General features: G+C 38.7%; 1 protein-coding gene across 1 annotated transcript; it reads left to right on the plus strand.

Annotated features, from left to right (window-relative positions):
- The first annotated feature begins 5,056 nt into the window (after positions 1 to 5,056).
- On the plus strand, positions 5,057 to 13,870 carry srsf3a (serine and arginine rich splicing factor 3a). Its single transcript, XM_037102023.1, has 7 exons — positions 5,057 to 5,204; positions 5,816 to 5,871; positions 8,240 to 8,450; positions 8,538 to 8,675; positions 10,913 to 10,951; positions 11,041 to 11,127; positions 13,169 to 13,870. The coding sequence occupies exons 2-7, from the start codon at positions 5,865 to 5,867 to the stop codon at positions 13,200 to 13,202; spliced, it is 516 nt and encodes a 171-aa protein (XP_036957918.1). The 5' UTR covers positions 5,057 to 5,204; positions 5,816 to 5,864; the 3' UTR covers positions 13,203 to 13,870.
- Positions 13,871 to 13,888: the final 18 nt, after the last annotated feature.

Consider the following 13,888-nt stretch of genomic DNA (forward strand, 5'->3'; position numbering starts at 1 on the left):
TTCCTTCCTGAAACATCTTGAACATCTTGTTTCTGTTCTGGTGAGAGCAGCGACCTGGTCGGAAACAGGAAAATCAGACGGTTGAAAGTTAAATAAACTGTTTGTGGCTGTTAAATATGACTGTATTGAACTTATTTGTGTTAGATTTATCAGTCGGATTTTCAGCTTATTGTTGTGAGAGAGAAAGATTAGCTCTGTAGTTTTTCTTTTCTTTTTCTTTAAAACTCTTGTGTTCTTTTTTTTCTAATAAACCAAGAAACAGGAGGGCTTCTTGATAATTGGCTGAGAAGTTTACTAGGCTAGATATTGTAGGAAGCACTAAAATCTGACAAGCATTTGCGAGGATATGTGTGCCTGAATGAGTGTCTTAGTGTAACCAGAAGCACGCGGGTGAGTTCATTCAGGGATACAGGCTGCACAGTCATCAGGAAGTGAAACAGAACAGAATGTGCTGTACTAATCTGATTGAAAAACACTGCCCTGAGTGGAGGCAGGGAAAAAAAAAAAAAAAAAAAAGATGTTTCATTTAAACGGCTAAAGGAGAATCGTATGGCAGTGGGGGGATATGTACAAGCAAAACAAACAGGGCTCAACTCTTCATTTGGTGAAATAAAGACAAGGATAAGGTTAGAGAAACACTGGCTCCCACACTAACATGCACGCTGCGACTAAAATAAAGCTGAGCAACATAATGCTCTTTGTTTGTGTTCTAGGCATCCGTGTTACGTACATGGGAGTAATCTCCTGAGTGATCCCTTTTATCCCTGAACTTTTGCCCCCTGAAGCAACAGTTCTGTACTTGCGCGTCTGCCAAGTACCCTAAATAAATGATTCCTCGCTGCTTGAATGACGCTATGTTATGCCTTCGTCTTGTTTTTTTACTTTCCAATATAGTCAATTATGATAACTGGTATAAAGTCAGCCTTTGTATCAGGACAATAATCATATAAAAAGTTGGAGTTTACCGAATAAAGATACTTTACAGTCACAATACAACAAGTGGGAAAACACTGCATCATAAGTTACATCATGATATCGTATTCCAAATTTCAAATGAAAAGTAAAGTGAAGTGAAAGTATTCATTGTGCAAGCAGATTAGCCTGGTCAGTGTTAAAGCACTTTGCTCTACCTTACAGTACGGTGATGTAAATATTAGATTAATATTATCATATATAAGAAGCATTTTATGTTGTTGCTGTAAGGTTATTAGGTTGTATAAAGCTGGAAAGTTGAGAGATTTAATGTTCTGTTAACGTGTTGTTTTTTGTTTTTAATCATGTGGACTTGTTTGTGGTTGTATTCTCCTGCTACGGCTGGACAATAAAGTTATTCTGTTCTTCTCTGTTCCAGTTATTTGAGAGGGAAATCATTTCAATGTCCGAATATGTACTGAATATGTACAATCCTCACATTTTTAAAAAAAATTTTAATCCCTTTTAGAACATTTCAGTGGAATAAAAAAGCACAATATTTCCCTCTGAAATGTTGTGAATTAGAGGTAAGAAGTGGCAGCAAATGTGTTCAAGTAAAGTACAAGTGCCTTGATATTGTTGGTAAATGTACTCAGTTACATTCCACCACAGACTGTGGTCAAGCTACCAAACAATTATTCATATCATTTTCATTTTCAGAGTCTGTGATTCCCCTTCACTATCATAGGAGTGTGTTTGTTTAGTGGCCTCTCAGCACTGGATTACTGTCATGCATGATTGGAATAAAAGAGTACAAGACTTCAACACGTGTGGCTCCTTTTGTTGACATTTTGTCTGTTTATATTCTGGTCTGAATAGAAACATTTAACTGCATTCATTGTGAGTCTAGTTTTCAGCTCAGTCAACTTCATGACTCTTTCTTATAGAAGAGATAAATGCTTATATTGAACTAATGACATGATTCACAATTCTACTGAAAGTGATGCAGTATTTTTGTTTGGGGTCCTAGACAATCCAGCTGTAAAACCTGGTGAAATACAATGGATTTTATGAGTTTTGCACCCGACATTGATGTTGAAACTACCTTTTAGGCAGCAATAACTAAAACAATCCTACATTGGTCTATCCGGATTTCTTCAGTGGGGTGTTTCTGTTGACCCACACTGATAGAAACGGGGTGGACAAAGTAATATGCTTAATGCAATTTAGCAGCACCACGGGCTATATTCTTCAAAATGACCATTCACTTGAATCCGCAGCAGTTCTCAACCTTGTCAACCAGTGACCCCTTCGGAGGTGAACCCCCAAAAAATCATGTTGGGGTTCACCACCCAACTTTGGAATTTTTAACTCACAACATCCTGTGATGCTGAAATTAAAAAGACTGATTTTTAGCTCACAAACACATTTGATAAAAATATATTTTAGGGAAATATATATCATGTAAAAACTGCTCCTCAAACCAAATTAGATTATTTGATTTTTTCTCCACAACCACTTGGAACCCTAATAAACTGGAGTGTATGTGTTCATGTTTAGCCCATAATACATAAAACATCTCCTTATTTGGTGTGATTAGAACGTAGCTTGGTTATTTCCGCATTTCATCACCATCATCCAGGGTGTAAAAAGTTTTTGGCCACGAGAAAAGACAACACTTCAGTGCTTTTCCTTATTTAGTGGGTTTTGAAGGAGTCAGAAATATTGCTTTGTGACATCAACAAAACAAGGGTTAAGTTCAGTGTAAGTGAAGCTCTCTACTCATTGTCGTCCATCATTATCTGACATGACTTACAAGAAAACTGAGCAAGTGGTTGTTTCATCTGTCATGTTAAAACGATCATCAATCAGAAATCCAAGTCAGGTGTTGGCGAGTGCTCAATAGCTAACTTCACTGCTACAATGACTAGTGACATCCCTAATTGCTACAAAAAAGACTGATAAAAAAAAATTGGTTTAAAGATGATGCCACACCCGACTCCAACATGTGATAAAGACTATAATCAGGACTTGTGTGTTGGCATGTTGATTAAAAAGTAAAGCAGATAATTCACCATCAGCTCCAGCTGAAATAAAGACAGATGAAATACGAATCATTTTCCTGTCTTGTGTTTCGTTCTGCGGTGTGAGGAGAGAGCAGTTAGAATTAGGGTCAGAGAGGTACAAGGACTTCTGTTCCCGTCACCTCTTCTTCTGCTCAACACCAGCTATTTCTTGAATGTGTACCGATACAGGAAGTGTACATACAGTATCTAACCAACCCACCCCCCCCACCCCCCACCTGAACTCTGACAAGGGGTCGTTTGTGGTGTTTTTTCACCATGTTGAGCAATAACCCTCCCGCTCTGTAGAGTTACTTCCCTGCACAGCTGTAACTGTTTTTCTGTTTTTAAGGTCAAACTGCATGAATGAAGTTTTTATTTCCTGTCGACACAGAATATAACAACTACGTGATATACTCTGCACTGCTTCTCACAATGCATTTAATGTCACATGACGTAAATATGGGGGTTATTTTTCTTGGGCTCTTTGTTTTAAGGCAGTTTTCTCTTATACGTTGCATATTTACTGGATATTTGAAGGCAAATGTCAGTAATTAAAACCTCTTGTAAAAAAGTTTCTTATTTAGTAAAGCTATCAACAAAGTAAAAAATACCTTCCTAAAGCATTAAAAACACACTTGTTTTTGTAGTCAACAACCCCATGTGACGGACGTGGTAGCATAATTGATACTGAAAGTTAGACAAGTTTTAGATACTTATATATAGGTATTTAAATTTGGTGGTTACCAAACTGTGGGTCGAGGCCCGTAGCAAAGGGTCACATGCTGAATCTGGGTGGTTGTGAAATGATTCATGGGAAACAGAAGAAAAAAAAAACAGCTCTGCAATTTAACCTCTGATTAATATTTCAGATGATTCTCTTGTGGTGTCACCTTTTTGGACCTTAAACTCTTATTTGAACTAAGCTGAGTTCATGAGCATAATCTCTTTTTGGTAGAAGTGCTAAGAACTCTAGACATCCAAAACATGGCTACAAAGCGTAATGATTAGGAACTCCATCATTTAAAGTTGTACTGCATTTTGCACTGTGATTTTTTTTTTGTGAGAATACTAATCTCAAACAAACTAAAACTGTAAATTAAATATAGTGGAGTAGAAGTATCATCTTAAAGAACAAGTATCTTGAGAAATAAATACTTGAGTACATTTTTCCTTTCTTGTTTTGTTTTCTGTTGTCTGTGTTGCTGTTGAACACTTCCATGTGTTTTTCATTAGGACAGACATACAGGCATGTTGCCATGTTGTGTTTAAAGTCATTATAGATAATATGGAAGGGGAAGGGATGATTTCAAGGAAAAGAAGCTACATGGTGGAAATCTTGGCTGAAGGAGACAGAAACATGAACAACCATTAATAGACCTTCTTTATCCTTAAAGCACAGGAGGTTAAAAATGAAAGTAAGGGCATTTACCAAAAAAAGCAAAACATCTGTCTCTGTACAGTGTTAGCACAGTGTAATGGTGCCGACTTGCGCTAAAGTAACATGTCTATCATTGTACCCCATCATTATTTTACTGTAGTTGAATTTTTAGTATTTATGACCCTTCTATAATTTTGTTTTCATCTCTCTTGTTTGGGATTTACAATGCATCGCAATTTCCCATTGGGTTTCATCAGCTTCAAAACTCTATCCTTCTATCCACCTGCATCAACAGAGTAGACGAGGATGGTGATGAAGAAGGGACAGAACTGAAGTGGCTGGAAAACTGAAGTGGCTCACCGAGGCTCTCTTTATTTGCTTCACATATTCAACAAATCGCTGTGTACTGGGCTGCTGAAATATGCAAAAATGCAAAAATATTCATGATATTGTTTTGTCCAGTAGATGTAGATTTAACCTACTTGACCAACAACATGCATACAAAGTCTGTCTATAGGTGGTGTTATGCAACCATCTCAAAAAATAAATGTTTGTAAAGAGGTTCTCAGTTAAACTTTTTCCTCGGGTAATGTCTTTACATTCCTATTTTAATTAAAAAGTTGACAGGAGAATTTGCATGAAGATTGTAGTATGCGGTGTGTTGTGAGTGTCCGCTCCGCTGCAGCAGGTGGCGCTGTGTGCGTGTAACGCTGCAGATACACATAAAGAAGAAGGGCGGGCTGTTGCGTCTGCGACTGACATGCTAACAACAAGTCAGGTTAGCAGCACCTGAGACCAACATCGTGAAGCCTGCTGCCAATATTATTTGTCACTTGCAGCCACAAAAGGTGAGCCTCATTTACCGAACACATTGGCCTGCTTGGGTCTGCCCATGCTGGGTATCATGTCACATATTTTAGCGTCCTTTCAAATCATTTTTTTAACCGTTTCGACGTGATTCATGCTCCATTCTCTGCTGTAGCTAGCACGGCGTTGATGTTTGTGTGGCTGTTGGGGAGTCCTGGTAGCATCAATATTTTGTAGCCAAGTTGGACACAAGGGTTCCAGTTTTGAGCAGTGTTTGTATAATTTGGCCACTTTGTGTTTTAAACTGACAAAGCGTTATTATAATTGTTGCTGTTACGTACACATGAATCCTGAAGACAACTGTGTGCTAGCTGGCGGTAGCTTGCTAGCTGTCAGTCACCAGACTGACGTGGTCATGACACATTAGCCAGCTCTTATTATAGTGTCATGGCAGGTAATACAGTAACGTTAAATGTGACTCCAGAGGCGAAGACAACGTTGAAGCTAGAGATAGAGATGGCTATTTTTAAAACCATCACCACGCTTTCCTCTTGAGTTTGAATCACACGACAAACGCTTGTTGTTGCTTGTTTGATTGCACACAGGTGTCAGCATGTATCAACTGGTTCTAACTGCTTCTCTTTTATTTCAGGCACATCTGATTGTAGGACGCAAACAAGAATATATTTGAACTTGGTGAAATGGCAGGTAAGATACCATGCCTTTTTACTTCGTCTTGCTATTTGTAACTTGTTACTCCAGTTCCAAACACTGGAGTGTTTCCCCCAGGGGAATTGTTTAGCTGACATGTTAAGCCACCAAGAGTCTGTTCAGACCTGTCCTTCTTCTGCATAGCTCACTTTGTACAACCTTGCCTCCTCTTCTCACATCTTAGTCACTCCCCCATGAGATATGAGTAGAGCAGGTGAGGAGGAGAAAAGAGGAGAGTGGAAAGGAGGCCTCCTTTCTCCTCGAGGAGCTTTTCACCAATTGAGACATTCCTCAATATTGCACAAACATGGAGGAGGACAGAGTAGGCAAGGAGGCACAAAGTATAGAGGTGTGAAGAGCCACTGGTTTTGCCATGCATCCCAAGTGAAAATAAACAGGCACAATGTATTGTATCAAATAGAATTTAATGCATAGTATTTGCAGAATTTACAAGAACAAATATTTAAAAATGTGTCATCAACTTCATCTCACAATGTTTAAAGCTATTAAATGTTGACAGGTATGACACATGCACTAGACAGACTGGCAAAGTGTAGTATTGTAGGCAACTGGACTATGTCAGTTTCTTGAAGATGATTCACCTGTCATCCAAGAGTACTTCAGGTTTATCTAACTGGAGGGTTGTTGCAGGCTTTCACACTCTCTGTGGGTGTGTCCTTACAGAGTTAAGGACACGTGTGTGCTCAGAATTTCAGAATCATTAGGGCCACTTGTGGGTCGTTTGTTGACTTAACCGGAGAAAAATCAATCTTTTGAGGACAAAAGGGTAAAGGTAAACTTCTTGGCCACAGAAGACCGATGGTATGAAAAGAGTAGTAAAATAACCCATCTCTGTCAAACTGCAGCGATCATCTTTGAACAGAGGTGGCCTAGGACATTACATATCAACCACCTACAGGGCAGTACAGAGTTTCCTCCCCAGACAGCTTATCAACCATTCAGACCTGGAAGTTTTCTGGAGGGCTGTGATCAGATCCATCAAGACAGATGTTGATACCAGGTCTGAACAGCCTCTCAGTCGTCCAAACCATAGTGTCTGAAGCATTAGTATAATTCCTGCCTGGCTAGCAGGTAGTGACTCACTTGAATGAATGTTGCAGGCAAAGAACTGGTGAGAGAGATAATATTCTCCCTGAAATATCACAGTCCTCACTAAGATTAGCCAAGAAATTCTAGCGAGTTCTGATGTTGCTTTCATTTTACAAAAACACTTTCATAATAGTTTGTTATATTGAGATGTTTAAGTTTTACAATGTGTTTACTGGGCATGCTCACTATAACAGATTCTGGGGCATTCATCACTGGGTTTTGTAACATTAAAACAGGACTGCAGTAAATGCTGTACCTTGTCAGATGGACTTCCTCTGCTGCATTGATCTGTTATCAGAGTGATTACATTAGTGGCTGCTGTTAGGAGGCTAAGAGTACAGGAAGCTCATATTATAAACATAACAAAGTATGCCATTTTCTAAAATGTTTTTAGTGAGACTCAAATTCATATAATCATCGTCATGTTTTGGGCACATAAAGGAGAACTCAGTCCTCAAATTGTTGTTAAAATCCTGTAAATCAAATGTTGTCATTGAGATGCACTGCTTTCTAAGCTTTAGTCAACCAGTAATAATAGTAGTATGGCACTAAATCTCACTATAGATGGTACGCTGACTCTTCAAAAGATGACACATTAAGACATTTTAAGCCATTGCTTTTGCTGGTTAAAATGATGCAGACTATAGATCATAGCACGTGTTTATATGAATACCAATTCTGTGAGTAGACCACAATGAAACTTGGTCAATGGTTAAAGTACCCTCTTCAGTCTGATGTCTGCACTCACACAGCCAAAGATCATTTTTGAGGAGATGGACTCAACACAGCTGTACAACTGTGATCGGCTGAGTGTTTTAATAGGTCCAGAGGTTGCATGTTCCCCCTTTGGGATTGCCAGTTTCAGTAGTTGCATTCTCTCAGTTATACTTTTGTACATGACATCATTAATTGTATTTAATAGTTTTGAACAAAGCCCTTGTGAAAAACAAAGTGTGCCAGATTTAGTCACCCACAGCTGTTTGGCATATGGAATTGGAAGAAGAAGACATACCCATTAAAAATTGTTTTGTCAATGTTCAGCCCTTATTAAAGAGAGAGATTAAATCAGGCAAAACAAGCCTTTGTGCATTCAAACAATTTACCTGACACCAAAATTAAAAATTAAGGCACATGTTTGTCATTCAGATGTGGTGGTTTGGAATTACTCAACCCAAAATGATTCAGAATTAGTTACAATGATGTGTAAGCAATGTCCCTCATGTCTTCCATGTGTGTTTGTGTCTTTTTCTCTCAGACCCTGGCCTTAGTAGAGACTGTCCCCTTGACTGCAAAGTTTATGTTGGGAATCTAGGAAACAATGGAAACAAAACAGAATTAGAAAGAGCTTTTGGCTACTATGGACCTTTAAGAAGTGTTTGGGTTGCCAGGAATCCCCCCGGCTTTGCTTTTGTAGAGTTTGAAGATCCTAGAGATGCATCAGATGCCGTGAGGGAACTGGATGGAAGGTGACTCCCTCAGCAAATTTTATTTAGTTATTTTTGTAGTGCTCCTTTTTTTTCCACTTTCATCTCACGTAATGTCTTTCTTTTCAGAAACATGTGTGGCTGTCGAGTGCGTGTGGAGTTATCCACCGGGCAAAAGCGCTCCAGGAGCCGAGGTCCCCCTCCATCCTGGAGTAGACGCCCTCGTGAAGATGTAAGACGACGAGGTAGTCCTCCAGTCCGACGCAGGTATTTATTCATTTTACTGTTTTATTTAAACATTTTTTTCAAAAGCACTTGTGTCAAATAATTACATTTCCCACACACTGTAAGATTTGTTTTTTTCACTCCTTCCAAATATTTGTTAGTTTGGCAAAGTCATTCAAATGAATAACCTCCTGCACCAGCAAACCATCTTAAATCGATAGAGCTCAGACCTGTTAAAGGTTTGTTAGCTTTTAAGTCAAGTAGGAGGAGAAGTTTCTGATTGGTCATGGCGTTGCTTGAATCCATTTGTAAGTACTGTTACTGCTGTAGATCTTGTTTGTTAAAAAAAAGGGGGGGGTTGTTGTTGTTGTTGTTGTTATTATTATTATTATTATTATTATTATTATTATTATTATTATATTATTATTATTATCACAAATAAAAAAAGAGAGTTCATCAATAGATAATCTGTGGATCTGGCTGATTCAGGTTTTGATATATTGATGTTACTCCCTTTCTTTAATGTGTTAATTGGATTGATACTTTGAACAAACTTATTTTATGAATTTAAGGTTATTTTTTTATTTTTTTTTTTATCTTTTGTCAATTTTGCTAAAGTTGATAGCAGCAAGTCTAAAAGCAGCAAATGTCAGGTCTTGACTATTTATGAACTCTTAGAACGGTATGTCTCTAAAAAGACCAAGCTCTTCTAAAATTATATTGGATTATGGGAACATCTTAAGAGGAACAGAGCACTTCATCATCCATCCAACATTTTTATAGGTACTTTCTAGAATTACTTTCTGCAGGTGTAAACTTTGTTTTCTTTCTGAGTTCAGTTGCCATCTATTAATAAAACTGAACCCCGTTGCAGAGTCACCACCACGCTTCTCACCATCTGAGTCAGTCAACTAGTCCTCTTTCAGCATCATGTGACTGCTGACCAGCGAGCCCCAATCAGCTTGGCTGGTGTTGTCACATGACCCAGGCGCACCACCGCCAGTCGTCAGGTTCCACCAACCTTTTGGTTCCTGAGCATGCAGTTCCCAGCATCCTCCTCTTCTTCCTCCAACCTTAACCCAATCGACAGCGATCCACTTCACATTATCAACCAATCAGCGTCTTTACTCTTTCTATTCTCCACACAACTTCTGTGTCAACGGGAACAGCCCTTGGCTTACACCCCTTCCCATCCTTCCCCCCCAAAAAAGGCAGGGAAACTCTACAACTACCCCCTCCAACCAGCCACCAAGCAACTTCATATTGCCACCATTTGCATCATGTGGCAAATCCTCTCTGCAATTCGACCTCCCTCACCATCAGTCTGGCTTCCTTGCGTCATTTCTATCTTGTCAAAATCCCCCAGAATAGTAAGTTGATTTTATCCTGCTCTTTGTAGATTTTGTGCTTAATCTAACTTTCAAAGCTGCTTGACAGTTTTCCATCAAGAGTTATGTAATTAAGAGCAATTTCAGTGCAGAGCTGCAAAAATCTAAAGATCAAAAGTTGTGGTCAAGGAACTTTGCCATCAGTCTTTTGATTTTCATTTCTAAAATTTTATTGGATGTTCACAGTGTAATTGCTGCAGAGTGCAAATTCACGGCTTGACATTAAGTCACCTTCTTTGATATTAATTGGAAAAAAGTGTTCTGTTTTTGACTTTTATTTTATTTGATCACCATCACCATTTTCCATGAAAATATCCTTTTCACCTCAAGCACAGCAGTTTTTTAAACTAGATATCATGTTTCAAATATTGGTGATCTTTAGCGCCAACACGTGAAGGTTATTAATGGTCTCAGCCTGATCAAGTCAACAGAAAAGAGCTGTTTACTTTTAGCAATAACTTTGTGTAGATCATTATGTGCAAGCTGTGTGCACCCAGTGTTGCTTAAATAAACATTAATGGCAGCACTGCAGTGGACAGATCATCAAAAGTATGTTTTTCCATTATTCATGATTAAGTTGAAACATATTTTACTTGGTGTTTGTCCAGTAAAGTCTTAATGTCGAGCCCTGATTTTGTTCTACATTCTGGAGTCTGGCTCCATGATTGGTGCTCATTGGACAAAGTTTCCTTTAATGGGTTGATCTTAATGCAGTTCATGGATGCAGATGATCCTTCTATTAACAGACAAGGAACTACGTGTAACCACGGTTCCACGTGTAACCCATGTCTCCTTAAGGATCACAAATACCAAAGGTTGCTTTAGTTAGAGGAAGGGTTAGATTCTTTTTCCTAATGTTCGTTTCATTTTTCAACTTCACCTGCATTGTAGATCCCCGAAGAGGAGGAGTCTAAGCCGCAGTCGCAGCAGGTAAGCTTCTACTTGTTTATTATGAATTTTTGCGTTTGCCAGATGAGTCATGCTAATATGTTTTTGTTCTTTTTGTTTTTGTCTATCAGGTCTCTTTCGAGAGACAGACGCAGATATCGGTCTCTCTCCAGAGACAAGAATCATAAGCGCTCAAGATCAATCTCACGGTCTAGGAGGTATGATTGATTATGATCACGCTGTACTCTAAAGGCTAGTTCAGACCAAAGATTTGTGTTATGGCTAAACTGTTTTTGGAGCATTTAAGGGGAAGGTTGCAGCAGTGGGACCTGGCTGCTCAGCTTGCAGCCAGTTCCCACTTACTTACAAAGTACTTACTTACTTTGTTTTCCCTAGAATTATTTTCAGGCCCGGTGGTACCCACCGAAAAAACCCTAAACAGACGAGACGCGTGGGATGGTGTATTGGTGCAGTTGGATTAAGTCAGGTGGCACAGCAAGCAGTCTGCAATTCTGCAGTTATTATATTTGCATTCAAATTTTTGTTCAACCAGGGTGTATTCAAGATCACAAGGCGAGAGTGACTTACCCACACATAATTGAGATTCTATCAGTTATAAATATTTTTTTTAACAAACACATAAGTTTTTTATTCATTTTATTATAACAGAGTTACATACATTTGGCAATGGCAAAACTAGCCTATTGTCTTTGTTATTTTCATCATTATTGCTTACCAAAAAAAAAGAGAGAGAGAAGCTCCTCAATCAGAACAAAAATGTAAGCTAAACAACAAATTGTAAATTTACCACGAGGAGTGTGGTACAACCAAGGGCTGTAGTTATGGGATCCCAGCCAGATGTTCTGTGTTTAGCCGTATTTTTTTTTTTTTTTTTGCTGGGTCAACATTACCAGTCGGTCCAGGCCCGCAGTCACCTATTAGACGGGGGTCGGCAGTCGGTCTGGGCCCGCGGTCACCTGTCGAAGCAGGTTGACTCGCGTTGCGCTGCACAGAGGCGCTCCTAATGTAAATGATTATTGATTTATGAATGAATTGATAGGTGGCTTATTTTTGGCCTGGCGGCAAGTCTCCTTGGCCTGGCGGCTCGCCAGGCCTATACAATGGTAGGGGAAACACTGGCTTGATTCCGGCTGACTGATGGTGTCACTTGCGACTCGGCATGTAAACTTGGTAGCGGTTGGTTTTGGAACCTAAAACCCGTTTCACCAGCCAGTCAGTGCCTCATAGTGTTGGCTGGTTAAGTCAACTCATCTCACCTCATCAATTTGTTTGAGGAATATCAGTTTCTGTCTTACAATTTAAATAAAACTGCTATACTGGCAACTGCTTTTTCCGCTGTATTCATCATCACTCTCGGCCACTTGTTGTCTCTCACACACTATTATTTTAGCTGTTTCATCAATACTATAAGTACAACTGTAGCAAGTTACTCATTGACTATGCTTATTCATATTTTAAGACACCACAACTTGCATACGGCTATAAAAACCAAAGTGCAGAGTCATTGCATTGTAAATGATACAGTCTTTTCTAAGCTCCTTGGTGTAAACTGGCAGGTTTTCATACTGTTGCCATCGGATGCATTGCAAGTTGTAGCAAGTTTCTACCAGGGTCTGACCGATTTGGATTTTTTGGGGCTGATACCAGTATTAGGGAGTTAGAATCTTATCTCAAGGCATCAACATAAATAAATGTTTACATTTACAAATGTTGAATTTCATAATTATCTTTTATATTAAAGTAATCGGTAGGTCTATAAGCAGCCTAATAAGAAAAGTCGCTGGCAAACCATTATTTGAAATGCACCTCTCTGATGCCCTCTAAAAGTTAATTCACATTTTCTGTACTCAATTCACCATTCAGTTGTAATGAACCAAATTCTGACCAGAAATGCCTGTGCAGGCCAGGAACTTAACCTTGCTAACATGAACAGGTAAACACACAATAAAGCACAACATGACCCCCTCATGCTCTACTAGATGAATAGCACAAGGACATCATTCCTAAGGAAAACTAAGTCATATCTCCTGCACTTTATAAGGAAGTGATAACATCGACATCTGTCGGACCACTTTTGGCCAATAACTATTATTTTTAGATAGGCGAAAATCAATCGATTAAATCGACTAGGTCCTAGTTTCAACTCATCTTGTTGTAAATCTTTGGTCTGAACAGGGCTTTATACTTAATGTTATCCTAGTGATTTTGTGTTTACTCAACAGTTTTGTCTATTTACAGTCGTTCCACGTCTGAGAGGAAAGAAAGACCATAAACGATGGTTCATCAGCAGGATCCTGCTACGTTTGTGAAAAACTACGGTTTTTATAGTTATGTTTTTCTTTTTAAATTGTGTTTGCCAGCTCAAGGCAGTCTTAGGTTGGTAATGAGTTCATGTAATAGCAGTCTGTCAAATTAACAGCAAAGGACCAGAAGTGTTCATCTTTCAGTTTTCATGGAAATATTTACCCATTTCACTGGAACATTTTTGTTTAATTTGCTCTATAAAGAATACAGAATTATTTCTTCCCCTGCATGTTTTGAAATGGATAACTGGGTTTAGGTTTACATTACCATCCTGTTTTAAGAGGTTCGTATAATGTTTTTATTTGTTTTTGTTGAGGTTTTTTATTTTTATTTTATTTTATTTTTAAATAAATCTTGGTCTATTCTTTGGTTACTGGCGTTGGGTTGCTGTGAGCTGCATCACTATGTATACTTTATACTCGTGACAGAAAGCGAACTGGCAACACATGTTGTAAATAATGGTGCTGCTACTTGCAGGTTATCCTTGAAGCCTAAAACATCATCTTTAAGTCTGTATTTTACCTGTGTCACTTTTGCAAAAGAAGGCATTTATTCAACTTTGCATGGTTCTCTGAGCTCTGACAATTGTGCTGATGCAGTTTAACAATGTGTTCAATAAATGTTTTTTCAAGGTGACATGATCTCCAGGTCTTA

This window comes from Acanthopagrus latus, chromosome 6 (genome assembly GCF_904848185.1).
Source record: "Acanthopagrus latus isolate v.2019 chromosome 6, fAcaLat1.1, whole genome shotgun sequence".
NCBI lineage: Eukaryota > Metazoa > Chordata > Actinopteri > Spariformes > Sparidae > Acanthopagrus > Acanthopagrus latus.